Source organism: Balaenoptera borealis (genome assembly GCF_965194805.1).
Source record: "Balaenoptera borealis genome assembly, chromosome: 3".
Classification (NCBI taxonomy): Eukaryota; Metazoa; Chordata; class Mammalia; order Artiodactyla; family Balaenopteridae; genus Balaenoptera; species Balaenoptera borealis.
Genome location: NC_138866.1, coordinates 84,179,555 through 84,200,603, shown reverse-complemented (window position 1 = coordinate 84,200,603; position 21,049 = coordinate 84,179,555). Strand labels below are relative to the sequence as shown.

Here is a 21,049-nt window from a genome sequence, read left to right as displayed (position 1 = left end):
TTAATTTTCAGGATCCAGAGAATTCCAAACGTGTGGACATTGCTCCATCTCCAGGACTAATTTATTTTAAACTATTATGAATGTGCTTTTAGAAAACGCATGTCTTAAATACTGTATGATATCACTTATATGTGGAATCTAAAAAATACAACAAACTAGTGACTATAACAGAAAAGAAGCGGAGTCACAGATACAGAGAACAGACTAGTGGTTCCTAGTGTTGGGGGAGATATAGGGGTGGGGCAGTGGGAGTTACAAACTATTGGATATAAGATAGGCTACAAGGATTTATTGTACAACACCGGGGAATATAGCCAATATTTTCTAATAACTGTAAATGGAGTGTAACCTTTAAAAATTGTATAAAATTTTTTTTTAAAGTACATGTCTTAAAAAAAAAAAAGTACATGTCTTGAAGTATTCAAGACATAAACTTATATGATGAAGGAAACATTACTGGATTATCAAAGGAAATGAGTAAATATTTTATTTTATAAGATATCATCAGTGGGGCTTTTGTTTATTCTCAGCTGACAAATAGGATGCTAATAGTGTTCACTATGGGATGGGCTGACGCAGGTGATAATGAAATAGTTCTCAGTATTCTAGGCTTAGTCTCAGTAGTTCTAGACATTTGAGTTGCAATAGAGTAGGACTTTAGGATTATGGCAAAAATTAGTGGGAGGGCTATTCTATTGCCAAGGAAGACATATATATAATAACATTCTCCTGTAGAGGAAGAGGAGGTGACATACACAGTCGTTGATCAGTTCCAGCAGAAGTTTGGTGCTGCAGTAAGTATTGCCCTCAATCATTCTCCGTATTATCTGCAAATGGGTATCATGTCTATGTCTCATAAATTTCTCTCTTATTATAAGATCATTAATGTTTTTCCTAATGAGTTAACAAAACATCTGAAAGCTGGCTATTTGCCAGGCATTGTTCTGAGGTCTGGGTTAAAATAATAATCAAGACAAAGTTCTAGCCCTGAAGGAGCTTACTTTAATGCAAGAAAATAAACACATAATTGTATATCAACTGGTGATAAGTGCTATGAAGAAAAAGTGTAGTATGGTGAATAGAATGACAGGGAGTTCCTATTTTATTTAGGGTAGACAGAGAAAACCTCTGTGAAGAGGTGACATTGGAACAGAGATCTAAAAGAAGTAAGGGAGCTAACCATGTGGATATCTAGTAAAAAACTTAAAGAAGGCATAATTACAAGTGCAGAGACCCTGAGGCTGAAGCACACTTGACTTGTGTGGAGGAACAGCAGGGAGGTCATTGTGGCAAGACCACAGTGAAAAAGAGTGTTAGGGAATGGAAGGGGGCAGGAGGCAGGTCAGGTAGACATAAGGATTTTGAGTTTGACTTGAGTAAGATGGAGAGCCATCGGCAGTTTTAGAGGAGAGGCAGAAATTTTTTTACTTATATTTTTAAAAGACCAGTCTAGATGCTCTATTTAGGTAATTTCTCTATAATCTTTTATTAATTTGAGATATGGCAGTAACTAATTATTCAGCCTAGGGTATGGTTCACAGTTAGACTTTAGGGAAATCGTTAAGTTTTTTGTTTAGAAGCAAGCTTATGCTCGTGTATGCACAGGTGTATTTTTTTTAAATTAATTAATTAATTATTTTATTTTTTTTTAAAGGATATTTATTTTACTTTTTTTTCTTTAAAGGAATTCCTTTTATTTTTATTTTTTATTTATTTATTTAGTTAGTTAGTTTTGGCTGTGTTGGGTCTTCGTTTCTGTGCGAGGGCTTTCTCTAGTTGCGGCAAGTGGGGGCCACTCTTCATCGCGGTGCACGGGCCTGTCACGGTCGCGGCCTCTCCCGTTACGGAGCACAGGCTCCAGACGCGCAGGCTCAGTAATTGTGGCTCACGGGCCTAGTTGCTCCGCGGCATGTGGGATCTTCCCAGACCAGGGCTCGAACCCGTGTCCCCTGCATTGGCAGGCAGATGCTCAACCACTGCGCCACCGGGGAAGCCCTATTTTATTTTTGACTGTGTTCGGTCTTCGTTTCTGTATGAGGGCTTTCTCCAGTTGCAGCAAGCGGGGTCCACTCTTCATCGCGGTGCGCGGGCCTGTCACTGTCGCGGCCTCTCCCGTTGTGGAGCACAGGCTCCAGACGCACAGGCTCAGTAATTGTGGCTCACGGGCCCAGCCACTCTGCGGCATGTGGGAACCTCCCAGACCAGGGCTCAAACCCGTCTCACCTGCATTGGCAGGCAGACTCTCAACCACTGTGCCACCAGGGAAACCCCTGCACAGGTGTATTTTTTAAGAGAGGGTTAGCTTTCAGCAGATTCTTTGTTTTTTAAACAGCGTTATTGAGATATAATTCACATGCCATAACATTTACCAATTTAAAATGTACAGTTCACTGGATTTTAGCATATTCACAGAATTGTACATCCATCACCACAATGAATTTTAGAACATTTTTAATACCCCAAAAGGAAACCCCATATTCCTTACCCAACACCTCTAATCCCTTCTGAGTACCCCCAGCCCCTGGCAACCGCTAATCTATTTTCTGCCTCTATGAATGTGCCTGTTTAGGACATTTCATATAAATGGGATCATACGATGTGTGGTCATTTGTGATTGGCTTGGCTTCTTTTGCGTAGCATAATATTTTCAAGGTTTATCTATGTTATAGCGTGTATCAGTATTTCACTTATTTTTGTTGCCAGATAATATTCCTTTGTATGGATATACCACATTTCATTTATCCTTTCACCATTTGATGGACATTTGGATTGTTTCTACTTTTTGCCTATTATGAATAGTGCTGCTGTGAACATACATATACAAGTTCTTGTGTGGACACGTTTGCATTTCTCTTGGATAGATACTTACAAGTGGAATTGCTGGCTCATGTAATAACTCTGTGTTTAACTTTCTGAGGATTGGCCATACTGTTTTGCAAAGCCGCTGCACCACTTTACTTTCCCACCAGCAGGGCGTGAGGGTTCCAATTTCTCCACATTCTTACTGACACTATTATCTGTCATTTTAATTATAGCCTTCCTAGTGGTGTGATCTACACCACTATAGATCTCATAGATCTATAGTATCTCATTGTGGTTTTGATTTGCATTTCCCTGAAGGCTAATAGTGTTAAGCGTATTTTCATGTGTTTATTGGCTATTTTTTTCTTTTTTTTTAAAGAGGTGCTTCCCATTTAGTTTTTTTTTTTTTTAACTTATTTATTTTTGGCTGTGTTGGGTCTTCGTTTCTGTGCGAGGGCTTTCTCCAATTGTGGCAAGCGGGGGCCACTCTTCATCGCGGTGCGCGGGCCTCTCACTATCGCGGCCTCTCTTGTTGTGGAGCACAGGCTCCAGACGCGCAGGCTCAGTAGTTGTGGCTCACGGGCCTAGTTGCTCCACGGCATGTGGGATCTTCCCAGACCAGGGCTCGAACCCGTGTCCCCTGCATTAGCAGGCAGATGCTCAACCACTGCGCCACCAGGGAAGCCCTTTCTTTTTTTTTTTAATTTTTGTTGGAGTATAGTTGATTTACAATGTTGTGTTAGTTTCAGGTGTACAGCAAAGTGAATCAGTTATACCTATACATGTATCCACTCTTTTTTAGATTCTTTTCCCATATAGGCTTATTGGCTATTTGTATATCTTCTTTAGAGAAATATCTATTCATTTGCCATTTTAATTGAGTTACAAGAATTCTTTATATATCAACAGATGCTTTAAAGGGTCCATGGCAACAACAACAAATAATAGGATAAGAACTTTTGCTCTGGAAATTTAAAGAGTTAGTTGGAAATTCTTATCAGTAGGGAAATACAGCTTTTGTTCCTAGTTTTGCAGCCTTCTTGTTGATTGAGAATGGAACTGAAGTTGAGTCCCCTTTTTTTATCATTGATGAAAGATACTCAGAATATAGAACACTTTATGCTCTGTAAAGGAAGATATTGTGCTAGTGTAAGTTACTTTGCCTTTCTATTCTTGAGTAATTTATCTACCTGTAAAATGGGGAGAATCTTGTGCCACGCAGATATTTTCATGGATTATGCAGTAAAGATTTTAGAATTGTATAATGTTTTGAAATATAAGAATATAGATAATAAGAGGACCAGCATGTGTTTCCAGGATACCCCTATTTCAGTTTTGAATAATTTAATGAATCCAAGACTTTAAAGGACCTGTTGAGTCTATGTTTTTCTCATTCTGAACAGTAGATACTATGAGACTCAGCCACTGTGTGAGTTCCCTTTAGGTATAGTAAATTGCTGTTCTTTGCATGAGGAATCTTGCCGTAAAGACTAGAAACCTTTCGCTGTAACATCAGTGGTAACAAAAGGTATCTGAGTTTTCAACTCTTGTTAGCATTTGCAATATGAATGATTTATTTTCCAGTTGTGGAATAACTTTGTGAACACTGAAAAGAGGATCAGAAGCATTCAGTGTGATTTGTGTGTGTGTGTGTGTGTGTGTGTGTGTGAAGTAGACGTGTTTTGGATTTTGTAAGTTTAAAAAAATATGATCCACTTTGTTTATTTCTAGCCACTTTACTTGTGCCATTCATGATGTTATAATTGCAACATTTATCTTCTGGAGATTTTTATTTTCTTCCTTTTCTTACCAGATGCTGCACATCAAGAAGCAAAGTGTCCTGAGTGTGGCAGCAGAAGGAGCTAATGTGTGTCGTCATGGGAAACTATGTTGGCTTCAGGTAAAAGATTTCTTAAAACTTTTTATTTTGAAATAATTGTAGATTCACTGGTAAATTTATTTTAATTGTCTTTTTTATGTCACCCCAGTGTCACTGTCCTATAGCTTGTTTGGAATGTCTTTCAATTTTCTTGTACTCAGTTTATTATTTTCAAAGGAGAGAGCTTTAGGGACTTCCCTGGTGGTCCAGTGGTTAAGACTCCTTGCTTCTGGGGCTTCCCCAGTGGAGCAGTGGTTAAGAATCTGCCTGCCAATGCAGGGGACATGGGTTAGAGCCCTGGTCGGGGAAGATCCCACATGCTGCGGAGCAACTAAGCCCATGTGCCACAACTACTAAGCCTGTGCTCTAGAGCGCAAGCCACAACTAGTGAGCCCACATGCTACATCTACTGAAGCCCATGCGCCTAGAGCCCATGCTCCGCAAGAGAAGCCACCGCAATGAGAAGCCGGCGCTTGTCGCAACTAGAGAAAGCCTACGCGTAGCAACGAAGACCCAACACTGCCAAAAATAAATTAAAAAAAAAAAAAGATTCCGTGCTTCTACTGCACAGGTTTGATCCCTGGTCGAGGAACTAAGATCCTGCATTCTGTGTGGTGCAGCCAAAAAAAAAAAGGAAAGAGCTTTATAATCATCGTTGCTGTCTCTGCTGTCTCAGAGGCTCTACCTGAGGTCTTCTTTCCCAGCTCTGTTCTCTTGCCTTAGACATATGGAGAATTTCTTTTTTTTTTTAAGATTTATTATTTATTTATTTATTGTATTTATTTTTCACTGTGTTGGGTCTTAGCTGTGGCACCCGGGACCTTCGTTGAGGCATGCAGGATCTTTCATTGCAATGCACGGGCTCCAGGCTGCATGGGCTCTGTAGTTTGCAGCATGCGGGTTCTCTAGTTGAGGTGCGTGAGCTCAGTAACTGGTGCACGGGCTTAGTTGCCCCGCAGCATGTGGGATCTTAGTTCCCTGACCAGGGATTGAACCTGCGTCCCCTGCATTGTAAGGCAGCTTCTTTACCACTGTACCACCAGGGAAGTCCCGAAATACGGAGAATTTCTTATCTTTCCTCTGGTTGGTGGACTTCCACAGTAAATTTCTGCCACATCATTCTCATTTTCCTGGATCAAGGAGATGTAGGTGAGGATATACATTATATCCAAAGAACTTTGTAGTGAGCCTTGAATAGCTAGAGGATGGGTAACCACCTTTGGATCAAACTCAGCATCATCAGTATTTAAGGGGGAGTGGGCCAAGAAAGCCAGCTGAGTTCCCAATCAACGTCCTCCATCCTTTGACTGAAGACCTACATCAGCCTACTGAGAGAATATTTTTATTAGGATTGGCAGTCTGCCTTCTTGAACTCTTTCCTCTGGAATGTTTACTTTCTCAAAGGGAAAGGAATGGAGGTATCAAGCCCAGTTTTGCTCAGGAATTAAATTGCCTCCCTCTTGTTCCATGCACTTTCTAGGTAAACCTTAGCTTTTAGATGACTAGGTTAGAGTTAGCAGCACAAATGAAAATTATTTAAAACAAACCTCCACAAACAACAAAAGCAAAAATAAACAATTTGGACACCATCAAATTAAAAAGCTCGAGATTGGTTCAAGATGGCGGAGTAGAAGGACATGCTCTCACTCCCTCTTTCGAGAACACCGGAATCACAACTAACTGCTGAACAGTCATTGACAGGAAGACACTGGAACTCACCAAAAAAGATACCCCACATGCAAAGACAAAGGAGAAGCTGCAGTGAGACGATAGGAGGGGCGCTATCACAATAAAATCAAATCCCATGACTGCTGGGTGGGTGACTCACAAACTGGAGAACACTTATACCACAGAAGTCCACCCACTGGAGTGAAGGTTCTGAGCCACACGTCAGGCTTCCCAACCTGAGGGTCTGGCAATGGGAGGAGGAATTCCTAGAGAATCAGAGTTTGAAGGCTAGCGGGATTTGGTTGCAGGACTTTGGCAGGACTGGGGGAAACAGAGACTCCACTCTTGGAGGGCACACACAAAGTACTGTGCACATCGGGACCCAGGGGAAGGAGCAGTGACCCCAGAGGAGACTGAACCAGACCTACCTGCTAGTGTCGGAGGGTCTCCTGCAGAGGCAGGGGGTGGCTGTGGCTCACCAAGGGGCAAGGACACTGGCAGCAGAAGTTCTGGGAAGTACTCCTTGGCGTGAGCCCTCCCAGAGTCTGCCATCAACCCCACCAAAGAGCCGGGTAGGGTCCAGAGTTGGGTCACCTCAGGCCAAACAACCAACAGGGAGGGAACCCAGCCCCACCCATCAGCAGACAAGCAGATTAAAGTTTTACTGAGCTCTGCCCAACAGAGCAACAGCCAGCTCTACCTACCACCAGTCCCTCCCATCAGGAAACTTCCACAAGCCTCTTAGATAGCCTCATCCACCAGAGGGAAGACAGCAGAAGCAAGAAGAACTACAATCCTGCCGCCTGTGGAACAAAAACCACATTCACAGAAAGATAGACAAGATGAAAAGGCAGAGGGCTATGTACCAGATGAAGGAACAAGATAAAACCCCAGAAAAACAACTAAATGAAGTGGAGATAGGCAACCTTCCGGAAAAAGAATTCAGAATAATGATAGTGAAGATGATCCAGGACCTCGGAAAAAGAATGGAGGCAGGGCTTCCCTGGTGGTGCAGTGGTTGAGGATCTGCCTGCCAACGCAGGGGACACGGGTTCGAGCCCTGGTCTGGGAAGATCCCACATGCCGCGGAGCAACTAGGCCCGTGAGCCACAATTACTGAGCCTGCGCGTCTGGAGCCTGTGCTCCGCAACAGGAGAGGCCGCGATAGTGAGAGGCCCGCGCACCGCGATGAAGAGTGGCCCCCACTTGCCGCAACTAGAGAAAGCCCTTGCACAGAAACGAAGACCCAACACAGCCATAAATAAAAATAAATAAATAAATAAATAAATAATAAAATTAAAAAAAAAAAAGAATGGAGGCAAAGATTGAGAAGATGCAAGAAATGTTTAACAAAGATCTAGAAGAATTAAAGAACAGAGATGAACAATACAGTAACTGAAGTGAAAACTACACTAGAAGGAATCAATAGCAGAATAACTGAGGCAGAAGAATGGATAAGTGACCTGGAAGACAGAATGGTGGAATACACTGCTGCAGAACAGAATAAAGAAAAAAGAATGGAAAGAAATGAAGACAGCCTAAGAGACCTCTGGGACAACATTAAACGCAACAACATTCGCATTATAGGGGTCCCAGAAGGAGAAGAGAGAGAGAAAGGACCCGAGAAAATATTTGAAGAGATTATAGTCGAAAACTTCCCTAACATGGGAAAGGAAATAGCCACCCAAGTCCAGGAAGTGCAGCGAGTCCCTTACAGGATAAACCCAACAAGAAACACGCCGAGACACATAGAAATCAAATTGACAAAAATTAAAGACGAAGAAAAATTATTGAAAGCAGCAAGGGAAAAACGACAAATAACATACAAGGGAACTCCCATAAGGTTAATAGCTGATTTCTCAGCAGAAACTCTACAAGCCAGAAGGGAGTGGCATGATATACTTAAAGTGATGAAAGGGAAGAACCTACAACCAAGATTACTCTACCCAGCAAGGATCTCATTCAGATTCGATAGAGAAATCAAAAGCTTTACAGACAAACAAAAGCTAAGAGAATTCACCACCACCAAACCAGCTCTACAACAAATGCTAAAGAAACTTCTGTAAGTGGGAAACACAAGAGAAGAAAAGGACCTATAAAAACAAACCCAAAACAATTAAGAAAATGGTAATAATAATTACCTTAAACATGAATGGATTAAATGCTCCAACCAAAAGACACAGGCTTGCTGAATGGATACAAAAAGAAGACCCATATATATGCTGTCTACAAGAGACCCACTTCAGACCTAGGGAAGCATACAGACTGAAAGTGAGGGGATGGAAAAAGATATTCCATGCAAATGGAAATCAAAAGAAAGCTAGAGTAGCAATACTCATATCAGATAAAATAGACTTTAAAATAAAGAATGTTACAAGAGACAAGGAAGGACACTACATAATGATCAATGGATCAATCCAAGAAGAAGATATAACAATAATAAATATATATGCACCCAACATAGGAGTACCTCAATACATAAGGCAACTGCTAACAGCTCTAAAAGAGGAAATCGACAGTAACACAATAATAGTGGGGGACTTTAACACCTCACCTACACCAATGGACAGATCATCCAAACAGAAAATTAATAAGGAAACACAAGCTTTAAATGACACAATAGACCAGATAGATTTAATTGATATTTATAGGACATTCCATCCAAAAACAGCAGGTTACACTTTCTTCTCAAGTGCGCACGGAACATTCTCCAGGATAGATCACATCTTGGATCACAAATCAAGCCTCAGTAAATTTAAGAAAATTGAAATCATATCAAGCATCTTTTCTGACCACAACGCTATGAGATTAGAAATCAATTACAGGGAAAAAAACGTAAAAAACACGAACACATGGAGGCTAAACAATACATTACTAAATAACCCAGAGATCACTGAAGAAATCAAAGAGGAAATCAAAAAATACCTAGAGACAAATGACAATGAAAACACAACTATCCAAAACCTATGGGATGCACCAAAAGCAGTTCTAAGAGGGAAGTTTATAGCTATACAAGTCTACCTGAAGAAACAAGATAAATCTCAAATAAACAATCTAATGTTACACCTAAAGGAACTAGAGAAAGAAGAACAAACAAAACCCAAAGTTAGCAGAAGGAAAGAAATCATAAAGATCAGAGCAGAAATAAATGAAATAGAAACAAAGAAAACAACAGCAAAGATCAATAAAACTAAAAGTTGGTTCTTTGAGAAGATAAACAAAATTGATAAACCATTAGCCAGACTCATCAAGAAAAAGAGGGAGAGGACTCAAATCAATAAAATCAGAAACGAAAAAGGAGAAGTTACAACAGACACAGCAGAAATACAAAGCATCCTAAGAGACTACTCCAAGCAACTCTATGCCAATAAAATGGACAACCTGGAAGAAATGGACAAATTCTTAGAAAGGTATAACCTTCCAAGACTGAACCAGGAAGAAATAGAAAATATGAACAGACCAATCACAAGTAATGAAATTGAAACTGTGATTAAAAATCTTCCAACAAACAAAAGTCCAGGACCAGATGGCTTCACAGGTGAATTCTATCAAACATTTAGAGAAGAGCTAACACCCCTCCTTCTCAAACTCTTCCAAAAAATTGCAGAGGAAGGAAAACTCCCAAACTCATTCTATGAGGCCACTATCACCATGATACCAAAACCAGACAAAGATACTACAAAAAAAGAAAATTACAGACCAATATCACTGATGAATATAGATGCAAAAATCCTCAACAAAATACTAGCAAACGGAATCCAACAACACATTAAAAGGATCATACACCATGATCAAGTGGGATTTATCCCAGAGATGCAAGGATTCTTCAATATATGCAAATCAATCAATGTCATACACCATATTAACAAATTGAAGAATAAAAACCATATGATCATCTCAATAGATGCAGAAAAAGCTTTTGACAAAATTCAACACCAATTTATGATAAAAACTCTCCAGAAAGTGGGCATAGAGGGAACCCTCTTGCACTGTTGGTGGGAATGTAAATTGATACAGCCACTATGGTGAACAGTATGGAGGTTCCTTAAAGAACTAAAAATAGAATTACCATATGACCCAGCCATCCCACTACTGGGCATATACACAGAGGAAACCATAATTCAAAAAGACACATGCACCCCAATGTTCACTGCAGCACTATTTACAATAGCCAGGTCATGGAAGCAACCTAAATGCCCATCGACAGACGAATGGATAAAGAAGATGTGGCACATATATACAATGGAATATTACTCAGCCGTAAAAAGGAACGAAATTGGGTCATTTGTAGAGACATGGATGCATCTAGAGACTGTCATACAGAGTGAAGTAAGTCAGAAAGAGAAAAACAAAGATCGTACATTAATGCATATATGTGGAACCTAGAAAATGGTACAGATGAACCAGTTTGCAGAGCAGAAATTGAGACACAGATGTAGAGAAAAAACATATGGACACCAAGGGGGGAAAGCAGCGGGGGGTGGTGGTGGTGTGATGAATTGGGAGATTGGGATTGACATGTATACACTGATGTGTATAAAATGGATGACTAATAAGAAAAAATAAATAAAAAATAAACATTAAAACAGTACAAAAATTTAAAAGCTCTGCACATTAAAAGAAAGGATCAACAAAATGAAAAGGTAATCTATGGAATGGGAGAAAATATTTGTAAACCATATAGCTAATAAGGGGTTAATATCCGAAATATATAAGGAACTCATAACAACTCAATAGCAAAAAACAAATAATCTAATTTAAAAATGGGCAGGGGGGCTTCCCTGGTGGCACAGTGGTTAAGAATCCGCCTGGCAATGCAGGGGACATGGGTTCAAGCCCTGGCCTGGGAAGATCCCACATGCCACAGAGCACCTAAGCCCATGCGCCACAACTGCTGAGCCTGCGCTCTAGAGCTCACGTGCCACAACTGCTGAGCCCTTGTGCCACAACTACTGAAGCCCACGCACCTAGAGCCCATGCTCCACAACAAGAGAAGCCACTGCAATGAGAAGCCTGCACACTGCAACGAAGAGTAGCCCCTGCTCGCCACAACCAGTGAAAGCCCATGCACAACAACGAAGACCCAATGTAGCCAAAAATAATAAATTAATTAAATTAAAAAAAAAAATGGGCAGGGACTTCCTTCGTGGTCCAGTGGTTGAGAATTTGCGCTTCCACTGCAGGGAGCACGGGTTCATTCCCTGGTCAGGGAATTAAGATCCCGCATGCTGTGCGGTGTGGCCAGTAAATAAATAAATCAATAAATAAAAATTAAAACAGGCAAAGGGGGGCTTCCCTGGTGGCGCAGTGGGTGAGAATCTGCCTGCCAATGCAGGGGACACAGGTTCGAGCCCTGGTCTGGGAAGATCCCACATGCCACGGAGCAGCTGGGCCCGTGAGCCACAATTACTGAGCCTGCGTGTCTGGAGCCTGGGCTCCGCAACAAGAAAGGCCACGATAGTGAGAGGCCCGTGCACCGTGATGAAGAGTGGCCCCCGCTCACCGCAACTAGAGAAAGCCCTCGCACAGAAACAAAGACCCAACACAGCCAAAAAAAAACCAAACAAACAAACAAACAAAAAACAAAAAAAAAACAGGCAAAGGATTGGGATAGACAATTTTCCAAAGAAGATATACAAAATGCCAACAGGTACATGAAAAGGTGCTCAACATCACTAATCATTAGGGAAATACAAATCAAAACTACAATGAGAGGGATTTCCCTGGTGGTCCAGTGATTAAGAATTCGCTTTCCAACGGAAGAGACGCGGGTTCAATCCCTGGTTGGGGAACGAAGATCCCACATGCCACAGGGCAACTAAGCCCGCGTGCCGCAACTACTGAGCCCACGAGCTCTGGAGCCCGCGCACCACAACTAGAGAGAAGCCTGCATGCTACAACGAAAGATCATGCATGCTGCGACGAAGATCCCGTGTGCTACAATGAAGATCCTGTGTGCTGCAACTAACACCCACAGCAGCCAAAAATAAATAAATAAAATGAATAAAATATTTTAAAATATAGCTATCGTTATTTAAAAAAAAAACTACAATGAGATATCACCGCACACAGGACAGCTGTTATCAAAATGACAAGAGATAAGTGCTGATGAATACATGGGGAAAAGGGAACCTTTGTGCACTGTTGGTGGGAGTGTAAATTGGTGGAGCCACTATGGAAACAGTATGGAGGCTTTTCAAAAAAATTAAAAATAAAACTACCATATGGTCCAGCAATCCCAATTCTGGGTATATATCCAAAGGAAATGAAAACAGGATCTGAAAGAGATAACTGTATTCCCATGTTCATATTGCAGCATTATTTACAATAACCAATACATGGAAACAACCAAGTGTCCATAGATGGATGAATAGATAAAGAAAATGTGATATATATGTACAATGGAATATTATTCTGCCATGAAAAAGAAGGAAATCCTGCCATTTGTGATGACATGGATGAACCTGGAGGGATTCAGCTAAGTAAAATAAGTTAGAGAAAGACAAATACCGTACGCTCTCACTTATATGCAGAATCTAAAAAAACCAAACTCATAGAAACAGAGAGTAGAGTAGTGGTGCCAGGAGTGGGGGAATGGGGGAAATGGATGAAGGTAGTCGAAAGGTACAACTTCCAGTTATAAGATAAATAGGTTATGGGAATGTAATGCACAGCACGGTAATTATAGTTAATAATACTGTATTGTATACTTAAAAGCTGCTAAGAGAGTAGATCTTAAAAGTTCTCACCACACACAGATAACCATGTGAGGTAACAGATATGTTAACTACCCTCATCATAGTAATCCTTTTGCAGTATATACTTACATCAAATTATCATGTTATATACCTTAAACTTACACAATGTTATATGCTAATTTTATCTCAATAAAGCTGGGGAGGGAGGAAGAAACCAAACCAAAACCTCTCTCTACCAAAACAAAAGGGTGGACTTCCCGGTAATGCAGGCCTGGGCACCTCTAGGTTATTTCCTAATTTGTCCCCTTTTGTTGTCTAGATACCAGAGGGGACATCCAGTTGGTTACAAATATCGTCTTTTGTGACTGGGAGCAAATCAGTGGGCACGTTTTCTCCCACCAGGTCCTTGGACTTGTATGTTTAATTTTTTAAATCAAAGTATCACATGCCCTATGTATTAAAAGCAAAAAAAAAAAATGCTAAAAGGCTTATGAGGACAGAAAAATCCTCACTCCATTTCTCTCTTCAGAGGTGGTGCTTTTTTTTTTTTTTAAGAATCCAGTAACAAGGTTGTTAAAGTACATGTGTACAGCACTTTACAGTTGAAAAAGTATTTTGACAAACATTATTTCATTTACATTTTTCATTTCATTCTCCTTATAGGAGACCTATGATGCAAATGTTAGTCCATGTGATGCTGTTCCATAAGACCTTAAGCTGTCTTTACTTTTTTCGTTGTTTTTTCTTTTTGCTGCTCTGAGTGGGTGAGTTCCACTGCCTTGTCTTTGAGTTGACTGATCCTTTCTTCTGCTTTATCTAGTCTGCTATTGAACCCATCTAGTGTATTTTTCAGTTCAATTATTATATTCTTTAGGTCTGTGACTTCTATTTGGTACTTTCTTACATTTTCCATCTCTTTGTTGAAGTACTCAGTGTGTTCATCCATTCTTCTCCCCAGTTTGGTGAACATCTTTATGACCATTATTTGAACTCTTTATCAGGTAAATTATTTATCTCCATTTCATTAAGTTTTTTTTTCCTGAGGTTGACTCTCTGTGTTGGTTTCTATATAGTAGATGAAACAACCACTCCTCCCAGTGTTTAAGGAGTGGCCTCATGTAGGAGATGAACCTTGTCATTCAACCCTGCCTCAGCTCCTGGTTGTCTTTCAAACCTCTTTGCCTTGTCCAAGCAGCCTATTATATTTTTAATAGCTCCCAGTAGTTGAGGATGTCCCAAGACCTGTCAGTGTCCTAAAGGGGAGGATCTCAGCACATAGACTCAGGGTGACTGGAAGTGAGACCTTCAGGCATCAGTTTTTTAAGTATGCAAATATGTACATTCCTGTGGGACCACAAGCATAAACCTTGCTGGCCACCAGAGCCAGGCAATCTGGAGGTGTCCCCTGAGCAGCAGTTGCAGAAATCAGGGCTCCAGATGAGTGTCAAAGCTCTTTTCTGGGTGATATAGGTGAGCTGGAGCAAGGGAGAGTGTCAAGATGGAGTCCACAGCTTATGTTCCTTGAGAGCAGCTCCATAGGCCACTAATGTGTACCAACCCTGAAGCCTGCCCCTCAGGCTGAAGCTCCAGGATGAGCGAAGAGCCCTCCTTCACAGAAAGACTGGAGAGTGTGCCCCAGTCCACTGTCTGTGCAGTGCCCTAGGGGTGGTAGCCTGGCCAAGAACTGTCCCTCCGATTGCCACAGTCCCACGAAACCCAGGAATACAAGCCACCCTGGCCACCAGAGCCATGCCATCAAGGGGTGTCCTCTGGTAGCAGCCTCAAAAACCAGGGAACCAGACACAAAAAAGTACAGAGGCAACTACTTTTAACATGTTGAAATGTGTCTATTTTCGTTTTTTGATAATATGCTTATTGCTCTCTCTTTATTCATCAGTTTTACAAATTATTAACTTTTATTATGCTAAACAAAGATTTTGCTCACTTATAGCACCCACACTTCCCTAGAGCCTCCCAATTTAGCTATATCCCAATTTTAAAAGATTTTATTTTTATACAATTTTTAAAGGTTACTTTCCATTTACCGTTATCACAAAATTGTTGGCTGTATTCCCCATGTTGTACAATACATCCTTGAGCCTATATTACACCCAATAGTTTGTACCTCCCACTGCCTCACCCCTATATTCCCCCCACCACTGGTAATCACTAGTTTGTTCTCTATATCTGTGAGTCGGCTTCTTTTTTGTTATATTCACTCATTTGTTGTATTTTTTAGATTCCACATATAAGTGATATCCTACAGTATTTCTCTTTCTCTGTCTGACTTATTTCACTTGGCATAATGTCCTCCAAGTCCATCCATGTTGCTGCAAATGGCAAAACTTCATTCTTTTTTATGGATGAGTAGTATTCCATTGTATATATACACCACATCTTCTTTATCCCTTCATCTGCTGATGAACACTTAGGTTGTTTCCATGTCTTGGCTATTGTAAATAATGCCGCTATGAACATTGGGGTGCATGTATGTTTTCAAATTAGTGTTTTTGGGTTTTTTTGGGGGGAAGTTATATCCCAATTTTTGGTTAAGACAGGAGTCAGGCTATATGTGATTATGGCTATGTAACCATTGCTCCTTGTTGGGCCAGTAAGATTGTTTCTTTTCTTGCCCAACTTTTTGTTTTTCATAGAATTGATAATTGCCTCATCTTACTAGCTTTGTTTTCCTTTCATTTGTGACGAAGCCTTCCCACATTTTTCCCTCAATGTAGTTTTTCACATGCTTACATCTATCCTGATAATCTGTGCTGCATCTTTGTCCTGAAGCCATCTTCCTTGGAGCCCTCTATCCTCCTGTTCCAGTACAGGCTGGTGGTATCAAGCTGGAAGCTACAAGGGAAAAGCTCTGGAGGCTCACAATTGTGTGCAGACTCATTTTTCAGTCCATTACCAAACCTCTGCCCTCTTCTATATCTTATATTCCCAACCCTAGAGCCTCTCTTGTTGGATTTATCCAGAGAATATATCTTCTGTCCTCCGTGGGAGTGGGAAGGGATAACTTGGAGGCTTACTTCTTCACATACAGACCTCCAGCCTATCCCTCTATTTCCAGCTCCTCACTTTCCTCAGTATCTAGCACCTTTAATTCCTAAACCTTTATTTTCATTTTGTGTTTCTTTGTTCTGTTTTTTCTAATCTGCTTTCTTTCTGTCAGTATTTCCCACTGCTTTTCTTTTTTTTTTGGCTGCATTGGGTCTTCATTGCTGCACACGGGCTTTCTCTAGTTGCGGCGAGCTGGGGCTACTCTCTTCATTGCGGTGCGCAAGCTTCTCATTTGCGGCGCGCAAGCTTCTCATTTGCGGCGGCTTCTCTTGTTGCAGAGCACAGGCTCTAGGTACGTGGGCTTCAGTAGTTGTGGTGCATGGGCACAGTAGTTGTGGCTCACGGGCTCTAGAGCACAGGCTCAGTAGTTCTGGCACACGGGGTTAGTTGCTCTGTGGCATGTGGGATCTTCCCGGACCAGGGATTGAACCCGTGTCCCCCACACTGGCAGGTGGATTCTTAACCACTGCACCACCAGGGAAGTCCCTCCCACTGCTTTTCTTTAACTTTAAATTATTTAAATGTTTAACCTTCATCTGTGGTCAGATATTTTCAGGTATAATATTATGTCTTAAGGTAGCAAATATTTTTTAAGAGTCTTAAAGGTTTTTTTGTCCTTTGGCCTACTTCTCAGGGCTGTTTCTGGGAATCTATCCTAAATAGTTCAAAACATGAAGAAAAATTTCCATGAGAACCTATTCATTTTGGCATAATTTATAGTGGTGAAAAGTCAGAAGCCACTTAGTTAACAGTAGCAGACATTACAGTACATTTGATAGATCTTATGTGACTGTCAAAATCGATGACAAATGCAGCATAGAAAAATGTTTGAAAGTTTATGAAAAGAAGAAGTGGGATATAGATTTGAATGCATATTATTAGAGTGTTATACATCTTTTATATGAAAAAACGGAAGGGGGTGTTGTGTGGCATGACGCAGTGATTCACTGAAGAGATGGATGACAGCCGTCCACGTGCCTGGCTCTGTTCCAGTGGTTGCTTCAGCTACGAGTGGTGAATCTGACATAACCTCTTCTCTCACAGAGTTTACAGTCTAGCGGAGAATTATTTTCCAAACTTCTACAATGTGTCTATTCAATTTTTACAGTTAAAGAGGTAGATTGGGATTGACTATTTCAGGTGTCAAATTTTGGCAAACAATGTGAAAGATCTGAGAATGGGTGCCTGGTAGGCCTGGTAATTGTAGCTGTATCAATAGTTAGCTCCTGAAATGACAAAGATGGCATCTGACTGTCCTGTGGCTGGCTGTCTAGACCTACTTGGATCTGTTCTTGCCTTCATTCTTTGATTCAGTAGATTATCCAGCTGTACGGCCTCCGTGACTTTCATGATCAGAAACAACCTAGAATACTTATAACTGTATAAAATTGATCAAAATGACAGTATTTCACATCCGACCATCTGTGCCAGTGTATTTGTTGCCTGTTTTAAACTGCTAGAGGACAGGGATCTTCCCTTATGAGTAATTTTATGTAACACCCAAGACAATCATGCATATTATGGAACTCAGAGAAATAGCGTTTTGTGTTATTGAGAGTGAAATATTGTTCATTTCCCTTAAACCTATAATCCCTGGATTTTAGAATGCCACAGGTGAGACATAAAACATTAAAGAAAAAAAAAAGCTAAAGGTTAAACTACTAGCTTGTCCTTTTCTTTCCTTTTGAAAATCACAGTGATAGTGTTTTTGTGTTTTGGTTTTTTTTACTTCAGGTAAATTTAAACCTGTTTTCCCTAAGAATCAGTGAGTGCCTATTGTTTACTTTAAAGATGAGGCTGTTACATATTTTTCACATGGCTTTCTTGATCCTCAGACCCCCTTCCCTAGTTCTTTCTTATGTGTGTCTGGATGGTCTGTTGTAGGTGGCCACAAATAGCCGAGTTTACTTATTTGACATTTTCCTTCTGGGAAGTCGTGCTTTCAGCAATGGACTTCGGATGGTATTAGAAGACAAGAGAATTTTGAAGGTGAGTGTGTAAGTTGATTCGTCTGCTGATAAGAATAACAGCCAGGTTCTAATAACTCTGTCTCTGTCTTCTGATTCCTTAGGTTATCCATGATTGTCGTTGGCTTTCTGATTGCCTCTTTCATCAGTATGGAATTTTGCTGAATAATGTCTTTGACACCCAGGTACGTGCATGCAGGGAAACACTGGAATCAATGCAGTGTATATAGCTCCTGTAGAAAATAGGCCTTGTCTGATGAATGATTGAAAGTCTTCTTGTGTGTGCCTCATTCCTGCCCACTTCTCATGTAAGATGTTTGTACAATATGTGAGAACATTTGGTGCACTGAAGAAGTACTGGAGAAAAGTTACTTATAATTATTTAGGGTTTTTTCCCTTCACTTTGCTCCAGAAATTTTCAAATAAGAAGCAAGCTCCATACTCTGTAGCATTCAGAAACTCAAACAATTTTGGGGTCATTTGGAAATCTGACATGGATTCTTACTGTGAGGTGGACAGTCATGTCTATGCCTTTACCACATATGTATCAGTTAAGGCTAATGGCTAATTGGCATCTAGCTCAGGGATGCAGGTTGCCCTAGATGTTCCCCCAAAGCCTATTCTGGCCCCAGATAGCCTGAAGATAAGAGGTTTTTCTCTGATCTAAAGGACCTAGAGAAATGAGAAATTCCTAGATTATACTAGATCTGGGTTTCTGGTTTGGCTGTGAGAGCCATAAACCCACTAGTTTTCATTATGTATTCTTTAAGTTCTTCTAGTCTTCTAGGTTAATGCCATGAAAGGGAGATCTTTAATTTATTTTATTTTTTTTATTTATTTATGGCTGTGTTGGGTCTTCGTTTCTGTGTAAGGGCTTTCTCTAGTTGCGGCAAGCGGGGGCCACTCCTCATCGCGGTGCGCGGGCCTCTCACTATCGCGGCCTCTCTTGTTGCGGAGCACAGGCTCCAGACGCACAGGCTCAGTAGCTGTGGCTCACGGGCCCAGCCGCTCCGCGGCATGTGGGATCCTCCCAGACCAGGGCTCAAACCCGTGTCCCCTGCATTGGCAGGCAGATTCCCAACCACTGCACCACCAGGGAAGCCCCGAAAGGGAGATCTTGAATATATAAACCTAGAGCCTTTGGAGAGGGGTTAAAATAATGAGTTAGCCAATTATTTTTTAACAGAAATTCCTAAAAGTTCAACTTTATGTTATTGTATGTGGTTTTAGTTTGCTCTTTATGTATCTGCTTATAATGAACTTTGTGCCACTTCTCTTGTTTACATGTTCCTTTGGGTCTTCTTTCAAGAGCATTCACTATATAGAGATTGCTTCTATGCTTACTCCAAAATGTAAGAAAATTGCTCATTGTTCCCTTGAGGCCATCAGGCTTCTTGATTAGACCTCGTATGTATTGTCTAATGAAGACATTGGCATATCTTTCCATATTTTTCTTTTCAGATTTTCATAGTACAAGAAGCAGGAATTCAGAATTATTTCAATTTGTCTTCCTTTAACACAGTGTATTAGTTTCCTATTGCTGTTGTAACTAATCACCACAAATTTTGTGGCTTAAAACATAAATTTACTCTCTTACAGTTCTGGAGGTCAGACGTCTGAAATCATTTTCACTGGGTGAAAGTCAAGGTGTCAGCAGGGCTGGTTTCTTCTTCTGGAGGCTCTGAGAGGACAGTCTGTTTCCTTGCCTTTTCATCTTTCACCTGTGTTCTTTGGCTTGTGGCTCCTTCCATCTTCAGAGTGCACCAGTCTCTGCTTTCATCATCACATCACCTTCTCTTCTGACTGTAGTAAAATCTCCCTCTGCCTCATCTTATAAGAATACTTGTGATTACATTTAGAGCCCATCTGAATAATTCAAGTTAATCTCCCTATCTCAATATCCTTAACTAATCACAGCAGCAAAGTCCATTTTGCCATTTAAGATAACATTCACAGGTCCAGGAATTAGCATGTGGATATATTTGGGGGCCGTTATTTAGCCTACCACACACAGACAAATAATGATTTCAGTTCTTAATTTTATTAGCTTTCCTTACCAAAACTTTACCAGAGTTGCTAATAAGTAGAAGTAATTCTTTAATTTTATCTTCCTTTCCCCATTCCTTGAAGGCACCAAAGAGCAATAAATAACCATAAGGCAGGCAAATAAAAGAAGTGGAAAAGAAAATAGACAGGGACACATTAAAGTTGGGTGATCCTTTTTCTTTTTCTTTTTTTTTTTTTCCAATTTTTCAGAATAAGATAACCTAACAACTTTAAACTTTCTAATGGCATTGTCTATCATGTGGGTCCTTGGGAAAAATGGTATTTAAAGATGTTTCTCTAAATGTATTTCTGCTATTTCTGTCATGAGATAACTCTCTGTATATATCCTACAGACTGGTCTGTTTGTCTTTTTTTAATGCCACAGGTAGCAGATGTCCTTCAATTTTCCATGGAAACAGGCGGTTTTCTTCCAAACTGCATTAGTACTTTACAGGAGAGTTTAATCAAACACCTTAAAATAGCCCCTAAACATCTCTCCTTTCTGGAAGAGAGACAAAAACGGATTCGGGTGAGTATTAACCTATGCCCCATATAACATTAATATTTTCAAGTGTCTTGTGAGTGGGATTATCAGCATATTATATAGAGAAATGACAGCTGCTGTGTAAGCGTATGAACATTGCCAAAATCTTAGTTGTTCCAAATGGGAACAGTTTGTTTGTGGTCTCAAGTGGAAAAAAGCCAGCATCCAGATTTGTTGGTTATCAATTAAAAAGTACTCTGAAATAAATTTTCAAGCTGGACAAGTGGGGATTTTATTGGGAATTTGGATTAAGGCAGTGGAACAAAAATCATGCCAGTTATTTCTCCCAAAGTAAGATAGATTTTCTTCAGCTTCTAATAGCCTTGCATGCAAACTTAGGTCATGACTGTATTGGCTGCAATTTTGGCCATATAATCTA

At 40.5% G+C, this 21,049-nt stretch overlaps 1 protein-coding gene across 10 annotated transcripts in view; it reads left to right on the top strand.

Annotated features, from left to right (window-relative positions):
• Positions 1–21,049, top strand: part of EXD1 (exonuclease 3'-5' domain containing 1) — a 78,634-nt gene that overhangs the window by 11,803 nt on the left and 45,782 nt on the right. For all 10 annotated transcript variants that reach the window (XM_082387246.1, XM_082387245.1, XM_082387239.1 and 7 more), the window contains 5 exons: positions 736–794; positions 4,616–4,702; positions 17,998–18,102; positions 18,185–18,265; positions 20,512–20,655. In XM_082387246.1, coding sequence (XP_082243372.1) covers positions 736–794; positions 4,616–4,702; positions 17,998–18,102; positions 18,185–18,265; positions 20,512–20,655 — 476 coding nt within the window. The remainder of the gene's footprint in view (positions 1–735; positions 795–4,615; positions 4,703–17,997; positions 18,103–18,184; positions 18,266–20,511; positions 20,656–21,049) is intronic.